This window comes from Oncorhynchus mykiss, chromosome 4 (assembly GCF_013265735.2).
Source record: "Oncorhynchus mykiss isolate Arlee chromosome 4, USDA_OmykA_1.1, whole genome shotgun sequence".
Classification (NCBI taxonomy): Eukaryota; Metazoa; Chordata; class Actinopteri; order Salmoniformes; family Salmonidae; genus Oncorhynchus; species Oncorhynchus mykiss.
In genome coordinates, this window is record NC_048568.1 from 4,336,401 (window position 1) to 4,355,169 (window position 18,769).

General features: G+C 43.3%; 1 protein-coding gene across 1 annotated transcript; it reads right to left on the reverse strand.

Moving 5' to 3' along the window:
* Positions 1 to 10,369: 10,369 nt before the first annotated feature.
* On the reverse strand, positions 10,370 to 17,319 carry LOC110521976 (zinc finger protein 239). Its single transcript, XM_021599997.2, has 2 exons — positions 16,689 to 17,319; positions 10,370 to 12,630 (listed from the first exon to the last, which is right to left on the reverse strand). The coding sequence occupies exons 1-2, from the start codon at positions 17,044 to 17,046 to the stop codon at positions 11,912 to 11,914; spliced, it is 1,077 nt and encodes a 358-aa protein (XP_021455672.1). The 5' UTR covers positions 17,047 to 17,319; the 3' UTR covers positions 10,370 to 11,911.
* Positions 17,320 to 18,769: the final 1,450 nt, after the last annotated feature.

The window sequence follows — 18,769 nt, forward strand, 5'->3', positions numbered from 1 at the left end:
AGGAGGTATCACTTCTGTAGTGAATAAGAGTTCAAAGTTCATACCATTCGCAACCAAAGCTCACGCAGAGGTTATCTTCGTTCTGTAGTTATTATCTGAACCATTCTGACATCGGACCTACGTCCTCACATCCTCGGAACAGGAGGTTACATTTTCGTCAAGGCTTTTTATCGTGGAGGGAGAAGGGTGTGTTTGAAAAGTTTTATAACCCATGTCTCTTCACAGGGGCGGGCCACTGATTGAGCAGAGCCCTAACCTTATGAAAACCCAAATCTCTCATTTGGAAGCTAAAATTACATTTAATCTTTTCACCAATAATTTTATATTCAAACATTTAAATTGAACAACAATTCCACGTGAATCCGATAACTACAATGTGCAGACTTTCCACTGTAGATTTTATGTCATCCTATCATTGATGAGAATGTCTCAGATGACAACCGAACTGACATCATATTCATTAAGTACCACCTCATATGTTCAATTGGTCGGATTACCAGAATATAGTTAATTTCCCCCCACCTTCTGATGTTCCCAGAATCTCTATGTTAACCAAAGGATTTTCAAATGTCACATCAGTAGGGTAGAGAGAGGAAAAAGGCCAACGTCATGACACCTCATTAATCTGTCAGTAAGCTATGTTTACATGGGTATTGGGATTTAACCTCATTGATCTGTCAGTAAACTGTGTTTACATGAGTATTGGGATCTGACCTCATTGATCTGTCAGTAAGCTAAGGTTACATGGGATCTAAACCTCATTGATCTGTCAGCAAGCTATGTCTACATGGGTATTGGGATCTGACCTCATTGATCTGTCAGTAAGCTATGTTTACATGGGTATTGGAATCTAACCTCATTGATCTGTCAGTAAACTGTGTTTACATGGGCATTGAGATCTCAGCTGTAGTATAATCCAGCGAAGCAGTCCTACTAGTTTTGAAAGTAATAAGGCAGGCTAGTGGGACACAGCCCAGCTAGCAGTAATAAGGCAGGGTAGTGGGACACAGCCCAGTTAGCAGTGAAATTAACCTCTTGCCAATCAACCGTGTCCCGAGCCTGTCGCCTGCAGTCTGCAGAGAAAAGTTGTGAGTTCTTTGGGCGTTTTGAAGAATCTTCTCTGTCCTTCATGGATGATTCTCATCGTCAGAGGTTGAAGCAGCTCAAAGGGCAAGTACTTTGAAGTAATTTTTTCACCTGGTCAAAATCCTTCCTACATTTAACAATCCCAGGATTCATGCCTGGAAAAAATGTATTTGCCTCCCCATTGTGTCGGATCACTCCTTTCTCCTTGAAATGTTTGGCCGCGGTTCTAAGAACTTTCTCTCTGTCCTGGTACCTCAGGAACCGAATGAGGAAGGGATGTGTGTTCTGATCAGGGGATGGGCGAGGGCCAAGTGACCTGTGTGCCCGTTCGATAACCAGAGGTTCAGCTAAATTTTCTTTGCCAAGTAGGGAGGGGATAATGGCAGCAGATAAATCAATGGGGTGCATCCCCTCGCAGCCCTCGCGGAGGACGATCATTCTAATGTTGCTTCGCCTACTGTAGTTTTCCAAATGGTCGACCTTATTCATTAGGTATTCGCTGTTTTTGCACAGTTTCTTTAGTTCTGTCCCCATTCAGCAGTGCTGATGCGCTCTTCAGCTTCTTTCATTCGTGATCCTAGCATGTTGATAGTCGTTGTAAACCTGAGATGGAGTTTTTGATTTCAGCCAACTGTGCTGAGATGGAGCAGCTGAACTCAGCCGTTTTCAAGTTAAATTGCGTTGTGAGGGAGTCATTTCCTTCTTTGATCACTTTGAGGATGTGAGCTAGCCTAGCTTCTTCCTGAGATGTCATGGTGCGGTCTTGTGTTTCCAAGGAGGCCATGGTCAGAGGTTCATTCTTTGTCGTTTCTGGGTCTGTTTCGGTGCCTCCCTTGCCTTGTTTTTGTCTCGTAGGCATATCACCAAACTTGACTACAGTGTAATAATCAGTATGTTGTTTTTGTCTTGTAGACATATCAATACACTTGGCTACAGTGTAGTAATCAGTATGTTGTTTTTGTCTCCTAGGCATATCCCCACACTTGGCTACAGTGTAGTAATCAGTATGGGGGAAGTTATCAAGTTTTAGAATAAGTTTGTTAACTTCTTATGGCTGCAGGGGCAGTATTGAGTAGCTTGGATGAAAGGTGCCCATATCAAATGACCTGCTCCTCAGTGATAGTTGCTGATATTTGCATATTATTATTAGTATTGGATAGAAAACACTCTGAAGTTTCTAAAACTGTTTGAATGATGTCTGTGAGTATAATAGAACTCATATTGGCAGGCAAAATCATGAGTTGAAATCTAAACAGGAGGTCAGAAATCTGAGCTTGTATGTATTCACCAGAGTCCCCAATGAAATCCCCTTGAGATATGAATGATGTTGCACTGCCTAGGGGTTCCACTAGATGTCAACCATCAATAGAAATTATAATGAGGCTTCTATGTTTTTGTGGGAGTGAATGAGAGCAGAATATTTCAGATGTCCATCAAGCAGCCATTTTGTGATCCCACTTTTTCCTCATGGTATTCACTTGCGTTCCATTGCTCACGAAGACAAGAAAGAATACTCCGGTTGGAACTTTATTGAAGCTTTATGTTAAAAACATCCTAATGATTGATTCTGTACGTAGTTTGAAATGTTTCTTCGACCGGTAATATCACTTTTTGTCCGATATAACGCTGACCAGAATTAGCGTTTGGATATGTATACCAAATGCTCTAACAAAAGAAGGTATTTGGACATAACGGACATTTTCGAACATAACAAACATTTATTGTGGACCTGGGATTCCTGGAGTGCTTTCTGATGTAGATCATCAAAGGTTAAGGGAATATTTATCATGTAATTTATTGTTTATGTTGACGCCATCTTTGCAGCTGTGGTGTTTTTAAATTGAGCTCCGTCTCAGATTATTGCATGCATTTATTTTTCCGTAAAGTTTTTTAAAATGTTTTATCTGACACAGCGGTTGCATTAAAGGAGAGGTATATCTATAATTCCATGTGTGTATTATCATCTACATTTATGATGAGTATTTCTGCTGAATGATGTGGCTATGCAAAATCACTTGATGTTTTTGGAACTAGTGAATCTAACGCGCCAATGTAAACTCAGATTTTTAAAAAATATAAATATTAACTTTATCAAACAAAACATGCATGTATTGTGTAACTCCTATGAGTGTCATCTGATGAAGATAATTCAAGGATAATGATTAATTGTATCTTCAGCTTTTTGTGAATGCTATATTTTGCTGGAAAATGGCTGTGCTTATTGTGGTTTGGTGGAGACCTAACATAATCGTTTGTAGTGCTTTCGCTGAAAAGCCTATTTGAAAACGGACACTTTGGTGGGATTAACAACGAGAAAAGCTTTAAAATTATATAAAACACATGTATGTTTTAGGAATTGTAATTATGAGATTTCTGTGCTTTGAATTTGGCGCCCTCTATTTTCACTGGTAGTTGTCATATCGATCCCGGTATCAGGATTGCAGCCATAACAGGTTAAAGATTTATCGGGAGCTCTCGGTCACAGCCATAACAGGCTAGCTTCGCTGCATCACGTAACCCCCCCCCTGTAGGTCTGTGCTATAAAGCCACCCCCCTCCCTCTTTATCAAAAAGTCCTGATAACTTATTTCATGCACATGAAAGGTGAGGGTGAATTTCAGATGTTCACTGCTTATATTGAAGGAGTGGAATCGATTAAATTCCTCTGCTGTCCCCTGGAATAGATGGAACACGTCATCAATGAAGACTTTTTCAGAGCCTGATGAGCTGCTAGAATGTATTGTTAGGGCTGACAATCATGCTATTTTTTAAACTACAATGACCATAATGACCTGAGCGCCTACTTGTCTTGTCTATGTTTCTTTTACACCTGCTACGTAAAAGAGACCGAAGAATGTGTAACAGTATAGCTTCCGTCCCTCTCCTCGCCCATGGCCCGAACCAGGGACTCTGCACACATCAACTGCCTCCTACGAAAAATCGTTACCATCGCTGTTAGCGCGCACCCCGCTAACTAGCTAGCCATTTCACATTGGTTACAAATCCACAATGGTCAATGCTATCTGGGATTCTTGGCACATCCTTAACCCCTACCTTAACCATTTTAAATGTCAACTTCAATGGGCTAGGGAAGTCCCAAGGATGTATCTCTACCTGAAAATACACAATCTAAGTGATTGATAGTTGGTACTCAGCAGTCATAAAGCCTTATTTACTTTAATGAACTACTAAAATAGTGATTTGGTCAGACAGCAGCTCTACACTTCATTGACTGACTGATCCATTCATCCTTCCATCCCTCCTCAGCCTTCCTCTCCTCTGAAGACCCAGTGAGGGTGGAGCTCAGTCAGAGAGCTGTTGAGGGACTGGTTAGGAAGAACACTTCTACAGCCAGAGAGGTGAGAGGTCACAGATGGTAAATATTTATGTCCCCTTGGTGGTTCATCACGTCAACAAAAGGGAATATGTTCCATCATCTATGTTTATTTACATTAGTGCAAATTGTCCACTGATATTGGTGTAATTTCTCACCCGTTTTGGCTGTATGAAAGTTAATTTCCCCTCAGGCACACACATTTGTTCTTTGATATTATGAAGGTCATTTGTGTATAATGTACTTTTCCCCCACATCTTTACATTGCTTATGCATATTTGGAGGCCTGACTGCGTCCAAACTATGTCAAAGGCCCATCCTGGTAGATCTGAACCTCATACAGCTTGGAGTGATCAGATGACAGAATTCACATTTAGGTGCCAGGTGTAACTGAGGCCGTAGATACTCCATATCCATTACTTTGAGTGTTTTATATAATATGACTAAATGTGTTTATTTCTGTGTTGCAGGGGCAGTCAAGAAATGGAACAGCAAGGCCACAGAACATGACATAAGCAGAGCTGTGGGAGACCACCTCAAGCCCCTGGTATAGCCGGGGGTGGTGTTCACCACTCCAGCAGGCTGGAAAATTGAGATTGATACTTTTTGGACCAAGAGTCTGTCGATTGGCCGGTCATTGGGTTCATTTGACTTACAATATGTTCAAATCAAGGTTTATTAATACAGCACATTTCAGACATGGATGCAACCCAATGGAAACAGGAAAAGCAAAAGAAAAACCCACACCAAACTTTAAGACAGGAAGCAAACCAAAATGGTGGTTAAAATAATTTATTACAATCAATACCATTCATACTATTACAAAATCATAATTCTCATTCATTCTTAATTAATTCTATTTACAAAAACATCAAACAAAAACAAACCTCAGGGGAGCATCGTCCCTCCCCGTCATACCTAACCAATACCTAACCCTTTCCCTATCTCCCCTTCCCTAATCTATCCCCTTACCAAACTCACTCTAACACTCCCAGCCCTAAACCCCCTTTCCACCTCTCCGCATGCTTCCCCCACTTCCTCTCCTCCCTCTTCATCTTCCCCCTCAAATCACCTTCCACCCTTCTCACTATCCCTTCCACCCCCCAATCTCTCCCTGTCTTGACTAAATTCTGCCTGGCTTCCCACAGTCCCTTTTTAAAGAGACTCATGAGAAGCCACAGCAGAAACCTGTCCCTACCCATTCCCTTTGCTCTCCCTACAAGCCTATTGTCCAGGCCCCGCGCCTGCACTCCCTCCCAGACCACTGACGAGATGCCCGCTACAGGCGCAAGACTCCCTGCCTGCCTGACCTCCTCGTACAGGTGCCTGTGGTCTAAACCTACTCGGGCAACTTCAACCTCGGGGTGCGCACGCAGCCACTTGGCCGCATGGCCAAAATGCCACGGCAGCTGTTCCGCCCGAGGACCCGCATTAGACCACACCATTACGCTTCTCGCCTTATACGAGAAGAACACGCGCAGGAGGTAACCGGACGGGTGTATAACCGGGCGAGCAAGCTCCGTCAACAAGAAAGAAACAAAAATGGCGTCCAGCTTGAGGGGGAAATGTGGTACCCCCCTACCTCCCTCCCCAATGGGACAGATCATGCGTGCCCTGGCGACCCACTCGCACCTGCCACTCCACATAAACTGAAACACAAGCCTCACTAGAGGCCTCCTCAGACAAGCCGGCAATGGATAGATGTATGCCACATACAAAAGAGACGGCAACACATCCACCTTTAGGACCAGGACTTTGCCCATAAAAGACAAATACCTAGCCTTCCACATTGCTAGCTTCCTCTATACCACTGCGATACGCATGTTCCAGTTTAGCGTCGCTGAGCCGGAGGTCTCAAAATGAACCCCGAGAATCCTCAGGGCCCCTTCACAGAGAGATAACCCCCAAGGCACATCCGTTCTACCGCGCCATCTTCCGAAAAACTTGACGGAAGACTTTGCATGGTTCAGAACCGCTCCCGACGCTCGGGTGAAATCCCCAAAGATGGCAAGGGACCTTGTCAGGCACGAGTCCTTGCACAACAGCAAGGAAGTGTCGTCGGCGTACTGCGTCATCTTAACACGCAGCCCACCGCTTCCAGGGATCAACAAGCCTTCCACCCCTGTGTCTGCCCTAATGGCAGCCCCCAGAGGCTCCATGTACAGAACGAAGAGGAGAGCCGAGAGTGGGCATCCCTGCCTGACCCCAGACGAGAGGTCAAAAACGTCACCTAAGTGACTATTTACACTAACTCGACACCCCGCTCCGACATATAAAGTACGGATCCATCCTATAAACTTCTCCCCAAATCCTAATCTACCTAACACCCTGAATAGAAAATATCTATTCACGCGATGAAAAGCTTTCGCCTGATCTAGCGCTGCTACCATTAAAGGCAGCCCTCTATCTTCAACCCAAGCGATGGAATCCCTGATCAACTGTAGGTTCCATCTTATAGAGCGGCCCTCTACCCCGCACGTCTGATCCTTGTGGACGACGTAGGGAAGGGCTGTGCGCAACCGGTCTGCTAAAACCTTTGCAAGAATCTTGTAATCTACGCACAGCATGGTCAATGGCCGCCAGTTGCCAAGGTCAGTTGCTTCCCCCTTCTTATAAAGAAGTGACAGCACACCAACAGCCATTGATCCCCCCGGGACCCCCGTCTCAAGGATGGCCTTCAAGACTTTGAGAACCACTGGTCCAAGTATACCCCAAAACTTGAGGTAAAAATAAGCCGGCAGCCCATCCATCCCAGGCACCTTCCCTTTTCCCATCCTCCTAAGAGCGCTCTCAACCTCTTCTAGTGAGATCTGGGCCTCCATCACGTCTCTAATGTCCTCTGGCAACCGCCGGGACAAGTGTTCTAAAAACACGTTTCCCTGCTCTACATCTATTTCCCTTTCCTTAAATAAACCTTGGAAATGATCAGTTGTCACCCTGACCATTTCCTCTGGTTTACTTACTATACTACCATTTTCTTCCCTAACTCCCTGCATTACCTTCCTACTCTGTCTGGCCCTAACCGACTTAAAGAACATAGCGGAACAAGTATCCTTATGTTCTAGAAAGCCACTATGCGCACGCTCCAGGAAAGCTCGAGCCTTCTGCTCCTGCAGCTCCCTGAGCTGCGCCTTTAGGGCTGCGAATCTCTCCCAGTCAATCGACCCGCCGAGGTTGCCTGCCTCGTACTCGAGTTCAATTAACCTTTGGATACGATCCACCTCCCTCCTTTCCTCCCTTTTTTTCCTTCTACAATATCCTATTATAAAAGCCCTTATCCTCCCCTTGACTAAATCCCACCACTCTAACACCCCCTCGCACATGGACCGGAGGCCGTCAAGCCTCCGAAAGAAACAAAAAAATGCATCAACGAAAGCCTGCTCCTCCAGTATATCCCGATCTAACTTCCAGTACCCCCTACCGAAGAGGCAGACTGGCGACCCCACCTGCAGGAACACCCCGTCGTGATCCGTGAAGAAAACAGGCAACAGCCGCCCAGACAACTGACCCAAAGACCTGGATACAAAAATGTAGTCGAGCCTCCGCGCAACCCCCCTGGAGTTGCGCCATGTAGGACCGACCATTGCCGGAGTAGTGTGCAGGCCACCATCAACCAGACCATGGCAAGCCATTAGCCCAGAGATGGCACCTGCACTGCTATCACCGCCTACCCCTAAATCTATATTAAAGTCTCCTCCTATCACCAAGTGCCTGTTTGTAACACACAGGGGCGCCAGACAGTCCACCATCTCCCTCCTGTCTGCCGCCACCTGTGGCCCATACACCCCAATTAACCTATATCTAGCTTCTCTAAACTTAACATCTATCCCCAAAACTCTACCCTGCATTATTACAAAAGTGTTCTCTATTTTAACCTCTCTATGCCCACACAAAATCCCTACTCCTGTTGAGTGCACCCCTCCTATGCCCCAAAAAGATTCCCCCTTATCCCACTCCCTCTTAAATCTACACACATCCCCACCATCCCTCAGGTGAACCTCCTGTAAAAAACAGAAATCAAACCCCACACCCTCTAAATAACAAAAAACCACCCTCCTTTTAAAATGATCCCTTAACCCCCTAACATTTAGACTAAAAAAAGAAACAGAACTATTCATTTAATTATTTACAACAAATAAAATAAAAAAAAACCAAAGAAAAACCAGGAGACTCACCCGATGCTCCCCTGGTCCATCTCCACCGGCGGGGACGTCCTCTCCTCTCCTGACGCCCCCCCGTCCTCCATCCCAACCCATGATCCAGGCAGTGTGTTGGGTCCTCCCTCCCCACCCACCATACCCCCCTCCCTGTTTGCCTCGGGGCTGCATATAGGGGACCCCATCTCCCCAAACAGGAGTTGGGATCCCTCTAGCAAACAACCCACCGACCCCTCACTGGAGTCATCCACTAAAATGCAAGGGGCTGAGGCAAACCGGGAGGACAAATTACCCCCCCCCCCCCCGCCACTCTCTTAACCCCCCCTCCCCCTCCACACCCCCCTCCCTCTCACTTCCTGCCAAGCTCCCCCTCTTTATCCCCTTCTTCTTTGGTGAAGGAGGTAGCGGGGAGACACAACGTCCCATCCCCGCTAACTCCTCCACCAAATCCCTCATTTCGACCTCGAGGAAGCCTGGCAGGCTGTCCCCCCACTCCTTCCCCCCATCCCCTCCCACCTCCACTCCCTCCTTCTCCGTCACTGTCCCCCTTCCCTCTGTCCCCCTTCCCTCTTCCACTCCTTCTCGTACCACTGTCCCCTTCTCCCTCTTCTCTGCTCCTCCACGTTCTTCCACCTTTTTAATCTCTCCTTTTTCCTTCTTTCCATCTTCTCTCCGCCTCTTCCTTCTTCCCTTCTTCATCCTTCTCCGTCCTTTCCACTGTGCCATCCGTACAATCCGCATGCGTCCTCTCTTTCCTCCCCCCATCCCCCGCTCCCCCCCCAGCTGCAGACGCGTATGACCTGTGACGAGCCGGGCAATCACGCCACAGGTGTGCTCTTGAGCCACACCCGTGGCAAGCCTTGGGCTCGTCACATTCCTTGGCCTCGTGCTCTTCCGACCCACAAAATCGACACCTCTTGGCACTGCACGAGGCCAGGATATGGCCGTAGGCCATACAACGCCTGCAGAACGGGGGCTGACGTGCATAGTAGAGTGTTCCCCTGTCAGCCCCAGGGAGAACATCGCCGGAGGATGGAGGTAGCCATCCACACTCTTCGGGGACTCCCTGAGTAACGCCTGGAACCCTCTCCTCCCATTCCAGAAACCCAGGGAGTCCCTGAGGCACCTCGCTGAGGAGACATTGTCCATGTACCTCCCCAGAAAGGCCCTCACCTCTTCATCTTTCACATGCGGATTGTACATGGTTACGGTGACCACCCTGAAGTTGTTCTTCGCCAGGCTGGTCACCGCATAATGGCACAGGGGTCCCGTTTTTTCCGCTTCCTTTGCCATCTTCATTACTTCGTCATGTTTTTCTTCTTTGTGAAACGTCACATCGAAAGCCTTCTCATTCGGGTTCCCTTGAAGGCAGAGCACTTCCTTCACCTCTATCCTGAGGCATCCCATCAAAATGGTCCTTCCAAATGTCTCTCTACTCCACGGCTCCATCTCCTTTTCAGTCCAGGCAAATCGTAAGGTATTTGCCATACCAATCCCCGGAACCGATCTTGTTTGCTTGTATTGATTCATTTAAAAAAATAAGCTCTCTTCAGAAAGAAGCTTCAACCTGAAATGAAAACATCTTTAACCAAAAAGGTGGAGCAACTAAAGGTGTTGACTCTCCACATCTATCAAGACAACTGGAGCACTGGGCCAGACACTCTTAAATAGAACCTGGACCAGCTCAGGTGAAACACCTTCCCACTAACAAGATGGACAAGCCAGCACAGGTGTAACACATACTGACTAACGGTGACACCAATCAGTGCGGCCTAAGTGCTAACGAGCTAAAGTCCAACCTCAAAACATAAATGGAAAAACCAAAACCTGTAACACCTTCCCCCTTAAGACAACAAATATATCCTATATTTTTGTTGGACATGTTTGCTCACCACCAACAGAAAACAACTTCCATTTCACATTATAATCAACTACAATGCTTCACCTTCACCAATATAAACATGGTGTCTACTGGCTGTCAATGAGAAAAAATACGTATTTCTAAATAATAATATACAATCGTATCTTTTCTCCTTTTTCTTTCTATAGAATCCTAAAACTCACAAGCTTCTAGAACTCTCATCCCCTTGGAACAAGCACAAAACATCTCCAATACGGAAAATCAAAACTCAAATCAAATTGTATTAGTCACATGCGCCGAATACAACAGTGAAATGCTTACTTACGAGCCCCTAACCAACAATGCAGTTTCAATACGGAAAAGAATAAGAGATCAAACTCATCTCCAACACGGAAAAACGTGTCAAAATAAATTGTGATCCATGGTAACACACTGATTAAATGCAAAACAAACATATTTTTGACTGCCAACCCTTGAGACAATCAGAAACCAAGTTGTCCTTACCACAGACATGTCTGATTTCAAGAGGAAACTCCTGCGATATCCGTAGTAACTTTCCACCTCACCGCAGAGCTTCTCTCTCTTTTCAGGGTTCACTAGATAGGCATGTTGTTGGATCGAGACCCCAGTCCCCAATGTTATGCTCTAGTACATTTGGGTTGGCACATCTATGAATGATCCCTGATATTCTAAAAGCAGGGCAACAACATCAATATAAGTGTACCCCAAAATTGTCAGTTGGTTACATAAAAAATTATGATATCAAAACCAAATGTACACCCCTTTGTTAATATGTATTGGCAATAATTCACTTAATGGTGAGGCGTGGAATTATAAAACATGTATCTTTGAAATATGAGGTGATTTGAGACATGCTTCTTCAGTAGTGGAATAAAGACAATTAGCACTTGAATGTTGTAAAGAAATACTGGAGTGAAGTAGGATTGTTAATAAAAATGATTACACATTTATTATACTGCGTCCGTGTGTATAGGCTGCAAGTAAGTTGAAATGAAGTTGTTTTCAAGTCATTGAAAAAACGACCCGAAAATACATGTTTTCAACTTTCAACCGAACATATATTGGATGTCGGGCATAGTCTTATTTTCAATGTCTTTTCAATTACATTTTGCTAAATGGGAAAAGCGCAATGTAAAAACACAGTTTTATCATGTCCAAATCAACCAATATGCAGAAACCGTTTGGGAAATATTGAAAACCTAAATATTTTATAGTGTTGCATTTTGATTCAAGTGGGTCACCAACGTGGTAAGTGTAGTAACACAACTATTTTTTTGTTAGTCACTTTCTGTTAAATCTCAGAAGTACTCTTTCAATTCAGAGCCTGGATTTTTCCCCTGAGGCTAATATCAATTGAACAGGGGGCAAACGTTTAGGGTTCTACATTCTAACATTCATTCAAATACTGGACCTACAATGTTAAAACATTCAATATTGTGACATTATTTCATTATCATGAAACAACTCCTTCATGTATTTTCTGATGTTTAATCAGAGATCTTTTATCATAGTATCTCTTCCCACATTGATCACAGCCAAAAGGTTTTTCTCCAGTGTGTATTCTCTGGTGTGATTTCAGGGATTGTAGCCGAATAAAACTCTTCCCACAGTGATCACAGCCAAAAGGTTTCTCTCCTGTGTGTGTTCTCTGGTGTATAGTTAGATAGTTAGATGTAGTAAAACTCTTCCCACATTGATCACAGGTAAAAGGTTTCTCTCCTGTGTGTCCCCGCTGGTGTACTATCATGCTGTTTAGATGAGTAAAACTCTTCCCACATTGATCACAGCCATAAGGTTTCTCTCCAGTGTGTGTTCTCTGGTGTGTAGTTCGAGAGCTAGATGTAGTAAAACTCTTCCCACATTGATCACAGGTAAAAGGTTTCTCTCCTGTGTGTCCCCGCTGGTGTACTATCAGGCTGCCTAGCTGAGTAAAACTATTCCCACATTGATCACAGCTGTAAGGTTTCTCGCCAGTGTGAATTCTTTGATGTATTTTAAGGTCTGATGAACTGTTGAATCTTTTCCCACAGTCAGAGCAGCAGTGAGATTTCTTCCCTGTGGGTCTCTGCTGGTGTTTCTTGAGGTGTTCTGATCTGGAGAGACTCTTCTCTCCCTCTTGAGCATCATGATGTTGAGGCTCCCCAGAGGATCCACAGTAGTCCCGTCTCTCTCCTGTGTGTACGACAAAGTCAGACAGACGGTTAAAGGCCCACAACAGCAGAAATCCACTGTTTATTTGAGGTAAAAGGTGATGCCCAGAACATACCCGTGAAGTTGCACAACAATTGTCGTCTTAAATTGTACAATTAAGACAGTCAAGCTTGCAACAATAGTCATATTTTGTCTTGTTCTCACATTAGTAGTAACATCGATGATTGTAGATTAGAAATAAGTTGTTGAGATAACCTTTGGTCTCCAATATAGGCTACTTTCTGTGTTTGCTAAAATTGCGGGACGAGGGCGATGCACACGCAATCTGGTTGTAGAAACTCCTCCCTGCTAACGAGGAAACCACTAGTTATGGATGTAGTATATCTGCCTGGAGCAAAAATGGTGAGCTTAGATTTTAGTTTTTCACAATGTATTCTGAATATTACAGTGCAATATCAGGAGTGCTACCCAAGGAAACTCGCTTAAGCTCTGTGTCTATTCACTAATTCACCACCATGGGGGAAAACTCATGGGAGTTCTCATAGGCTGACAGCAAAAATAGCCTCCATTTACAGGTTGCTTATGAGTGCATTTCACATTACTTTTGGATTATAATTGCAAGGCTCGTTTAAATGTCATGCTTAATATAATGTTTGTGTTACTGTTGCAAATCAACTGCTTTATACTTTAAAAAAAAAAACACTTAAAATGCAATTTGGCTAGCTTTGCCCACCACAACTTCCCCTAACAACAGACTATATATCAATTTATATTTCAGGTGAAACATGGAAACTAAAATGTCTTTGTCATGACATTTCATAACCTGATCACCAGATAATTTTGTGAATAATCCCACTAGGCTACTCTGTAATGTGTTGTCATTCTAAATGTCCTGAATAAAGGAAAATAGCTCTGTGTGTTGTACAATAGCCTATCCATCAAGGAACAGTTCTCTACACATTATGAGCTAAGTATCTCTGTGTGCAAATAGACTAACGAAACCCTACAGTAAATCAAGCAGATAATAACACATTATAAACATCAATTTGTTTGAGATATTGGATCCAACGTGGAGCACGGCATAACTTGCTTTACTATGTAATGAATGAAGAAGCACTTTGGTTGTTGTTGCATGTCGTGATGTTTGTCATTTGACTGGCACGCAGAAAATGATTACAGATCAGCTGATGATAGCTGAACATGTAACAAACTAAACAGCTACAGTATTATGTGTAATTACTGAAGAACCGCATTAATGACCGTATCCTTTTGGGTGTTGTGAATCAACTTTAAGTGACTCTCGGTTAGAACCACTGGATTTAGCAAACTCTGAAATGTTATGACTACAACTAATGTTCCCTGAAGGAGGGAAACCAGGTACAACATACTAATAAATCCACACTTTATGACTACAACTACTGTTCCCTGAAGGAGGGAAACGAGGCACAACATACTATTAAATCCACACACGTTATGACTACAACTACTGTTCCCTGAAGCAGGGAAATGAGGTACAACATACTATTAAATCCACGCCTCTCTGGAAGCCCCACCTTTCACAGGTGGATGAGCGTGAGCCTCGGATTTCCTTAAATTTAATACCTCAATTCACCGACCCAGGAAGTGGCGGGGCCAAACAGGTGTTGTAACTCTTTCATAACTGGCACGAAGATCGGTAGAAATTGTAAGATAAATGGAAAAGTTTGCCAATTTTATCGGAAACTTCAGCAGCAGAACGTCAGAATTTAGGAAGGCCAGCAGCAGGTCGGGAATTTGTTATTTTCTTCTGGTTATATTGATCTCTGGCTTCCTCAAGTCATTTGTGTTATTTATTTAATCAAACGCTTGAAGCATCAGTTCAGTTCAAGTTCCGCACATACAGTTGATTTGATTAAACACATACAGTTGATTTGATTAAACACATGGAGTGTGTCTATATGGAAAAATACACGTCATAACATTTAAACCAATCAATTGGTAGAAATAAAACACTTTAAAAAAATATATATATCTGGGACATACAACATGCATGCATTCAGACCCCTTCCCTTTTTCTACATTTTGTTACGTTAGAGCCTTATTACAAAATTGATATTTAAAAAAAAAAATGTCATCCATCTTCAGACAATACCTCGTAATGACATCACAATACCCCATAAAAGTGATTTTTGTTTTGTTGAATACCAGTGGTTGTAACACGGTAGGTCATGCCAGTAGGCAGTAGGCTGTAACTCTCTAGGTAATGCCAGTAGGTTACAGTAGGTTGTATCTCTCTAGGGCATGCCAGTAGGCTATTGTAGGTTGTAACTCTCTTGGTCATGCCAGTAGGCTGTAACTCTCTAGTTCATGCCAGTAGGTTGTAACTATCTAGGTCAGGCCAGTAGGCTACAGTAGGCTGTAACTCTCTAGGTCATGCCAGTAGGCTGTAACTCTCTAGGTCATGCCAGTAGGCTGTAACTATCCAGGTCATGCCAGTAGGCTACAGTAGGCTACAGTGTCATCCATCTTCAGACAATACCTCGTAATGACATCACAATACCCCATAAAAGTGATTTTTTTTTTTAGAATACCAGTGGTTGTAACACTGTAGGTCATGCCAGTAGGCAACAGTAGGTTGTATCTCTCTAGGGCATGCCAGTAGCCTATAGTAGGTTGTATCTCTCTAGGGCATGCCAGTAGGCTATTGTAGGTTGTAACTCTCTTGGTCATGCCAGTAGGATGTAACTTTCTAGTTCATGCCAGTAGGTTGTAACTATCTAGGTCAGGCCAGTAGGCTACAGTAGGCTGTAACTCCCTAGGTCATGCCAGTAGGCTGTAACTATCCAGGTCATGCCAGTAGGCTACAGTAGGTTGTAACTCTCTAGGTCATGCCAGTAGTCTACAGTAGGTTTTATCTCTCTAGGTCATGCCAGTAGGTTAGAGTAGGTTGTATCTCTCTCGGTCATGCCAGTAGGCTACAGTAGGTTGTAACTCTAGGTCATGCCAGTAGTCTACAGTAGGTTGTAACTCTCTAGGTCATGCCAGTAGGTTACAGTAGATTGTATCTCTCTAGATCATGCCAGTAGGCTACAGTAGGTTTTATCTCTCTAGATCATGCCAGTAGGTTACAGTAGGTTGTATCTCTCTCGGTCATGCCAGTAGGTTACAGTAGGTTGTAACTCTCTAGGTCATGCCAGTAGGTTACAGTAGGTTGTATCTCTCTAGGTCATGCCAGTAGGTTACAGTAGGTTGTATCCAAGTGGAAACAATGATCAACCTAATGTAATAAGTGTCGAATTTGGTAAACAACCAAATTAATGGCTTATTTGTTACGTGAGATTTACTTGATCCACCAGAAGTTTGGTAATGCTTAAGTTATGTGGACACGAGACATACAGACAACTTTGATAACACTATAGGAGTTGTCTCCAGATCCCTATGCATATTCATGCTAGTAGCATAGCATCTCTCTCCATTGAATACAGTCGGTTGACGTCAACAACCCTCATAGAATATAAAATACAGATTACAATAATAAGACCTATCCACCAATCCGGCACTGCGGGAGCTAGACAACCCGCAGTGCCGCTTTGTGGACAACGACTCCCCTTGTCAGGGTAGCCTAGTGGTTAGAGCGTTGGACTAGTAACCGGAAGGTTGCGAGCTGACAAGGTACGAATATGTCGTTCTGCCCCTGAACAGGCAGTTACCAACTGTTCCTAGGCCGTCATTGAATATAAGAATTTGTTCTTAACTGACTTGCCTAGTTAAATAAAGGTAAAATAAATGTAAAAAATATCCATAATCTTCGGTGTAGCCAACCCAACTCTCGCATGGCACTATTGGGGGGCACGGTGTGTAGTAAATCATCACTACATGAAAATCACTATAGGCCGTGCCCCACAGTCTGCAGTAAGGAGATAGACCCTTCTCAAATAAGGGTCTAGTCACGTTTTGGAAACGGAACGGAGAAAACAAAAAATAAAACAAAAACGTCTGATTCTAGACATATCAGTCATCATCCTAGGGCCCTCCGTTGATGTATTGACGAGCGAACTCCGAATATCCAAAGTTAAAAACCAATTGAAGGCGGTACTTACTGGTGTTTATCAGATCTATCTCCACCTCTTCATCTTTCAATGTGACAGTAATCTCCCCTTCCTTCTTTACTTCAAAAACTTCATCCTCCTTTTTCTCTTCTTTCACAGTTACATCCATCTCCTCTTTCACTCTGAATGCGTATTTCTCTTCTTTCACAGTAACATCGTCATCCTCTTCTTTCACTCTGAACGTGTCTTCCTCATCTTTCACTGTGACAGCCTCACCCTCTACTTCTTGTTTTACTGTGACATCTTCCTCTTCCTTCTCCTCTTTCACGACAATGTTCAGCCCCAGAGCTTCTTTCTCCGTCCAGCAGACCTCTTCTTTAACAGGAGGGGAGAAGTTTAGTGAGCTCATGGTCGGGGATATTAGCTAGCTAGCTAGCTATCATTAGCGACTAGGCTTGTGCTAACTTAACCAGCCAGCTACTCTAGCTGACTTAGAAAAAATAACGTAAGGTTAACAAGTAGATACGACAGAGGTGTCTAAAACACAGTAGCTAATATATACCGAAAGCATAAAATAGCTTGAATCTTTCCGCTATGTTGGCTAGCAAGGTACCGAGGTTGACTAGCTGTTTATGAAGAACCGTCCACTAGATAATACGTCACGCTAGCAGCATCGCCTGAAAGACGCACATCGCCGTCTGCTGACTGGAGTGAGAAACGCAGTTGAGGATCATATTTTATTTTCAGACAGAGATTCTTTAAAATGGATTTAATTAAATAATACTATTATATTGAGACATACAAAGACAGTAATGTGTTGATTGATTAGTGCAAACAAAAATGGTTTACTACAGCACATTTAAGGCAGTTTCATTCAGTCAAAGTACATTTAAATAAGTAGCCAGCTACTGTCGGTTTATACTGCTCCTACATGGTGTAACAATACATCATATTCATCGTATTACATGATGACTAGGTCTATACTGCTCCTGCATGGTGTAACAATACATCATGTAGATGTATATAATGAACAGACTAGGTCCATATTGGTCCTACATGGTGTAACAATACATCACGTATATAATGAACAGACTAGGTCTATACTGCTCCTACATGGTGTAACAATACATCATGTAGATGTATATAATGAATAGACTAGGTCTATACTGATCCTACATGGTGTAACAATACATAATGTAGATGTATATAATGAATAGACTAGGTCTATACTGATCCTACATTTCTTTTAATTATTTTATATTTTTTATATTTTTTTATTTAACCAGGTAGGCCAGTTGAGAACAAGTTCTCATTTACAACTGCCACCTGGCCAAGATAAAGCAAAGCAGTGCGACAAAAACAACAACACAGAGTTACACATAAACAAGCAACACAGAGCTACACATCAACAAATGTTCAGTCAATAACACAATAGAAGATTGAGATTTTTTTTTTGTTTAGGAATATTGTGAAACACTCATTCAAGAAAAAACGGGGGCAATAAACAGCAGGCAAAGTGACAGTGTCAGGACAAAATTAACTCAAACGTTTTACCATTGGAACACTTGATGTAATTAAATCAAACAATTTACCATTGGAACACTTGATGTAATTAAATCAAACGTTTTACCATTGTCGTAGCTGAATCAGAATTAGTTGGGTAACATTGATAAATAAGATGTTTTATCTACTTTCATAATATGCTTATGTGGGAAAATGCACTCTCCCCAGAGAGGGGAGAGGTCAGGATTGTCTTCATATGTGAGGGTATCTGTTAAACCATGTGAAGGGCTCCACAATGTCTGTACACCAGTCACTCCCTACTTTTCCCATTGGGGGGAGGAGTATGGCAGTGTCTGGAACCATTGTATGTCCCCTCTGATGTTGCCCTTATCTTGATCTTGTATATATATCCTAGAGGCTCACTACTCTCCGGGAGTTTGTCCAGGAGGGGGTGTATTTGAGATGGGAGTCTCTAGAATTGACAATTTATATATGCCATTGGATGAGGTAATGTTTTGGTACTATGTGGTGCCAAGAACGAGATTAGAACCTCGTTTAGGAGACCAAACTGAACGATAATTTATAGCTAATGCTGTCTGGCTATGGGATACTCCTCTCTCAAGTAAAAG

Coding starts and splice junctions, on each gene's coding strand:
- LOC110521976 (XM_021599997.2), bottom strand. CDS start 17,046: ATGAGCTCACTAAACTTCTCCCCTCCTGTTAAAGAAGAGGTCTGCTGG. Junction 12,631..16,688: donor GATAGATCTGATAAACACCA/GTAAGTACCGCC, acceptor TCGTACACACAG/GAGAGAGACGGGACTACTGT.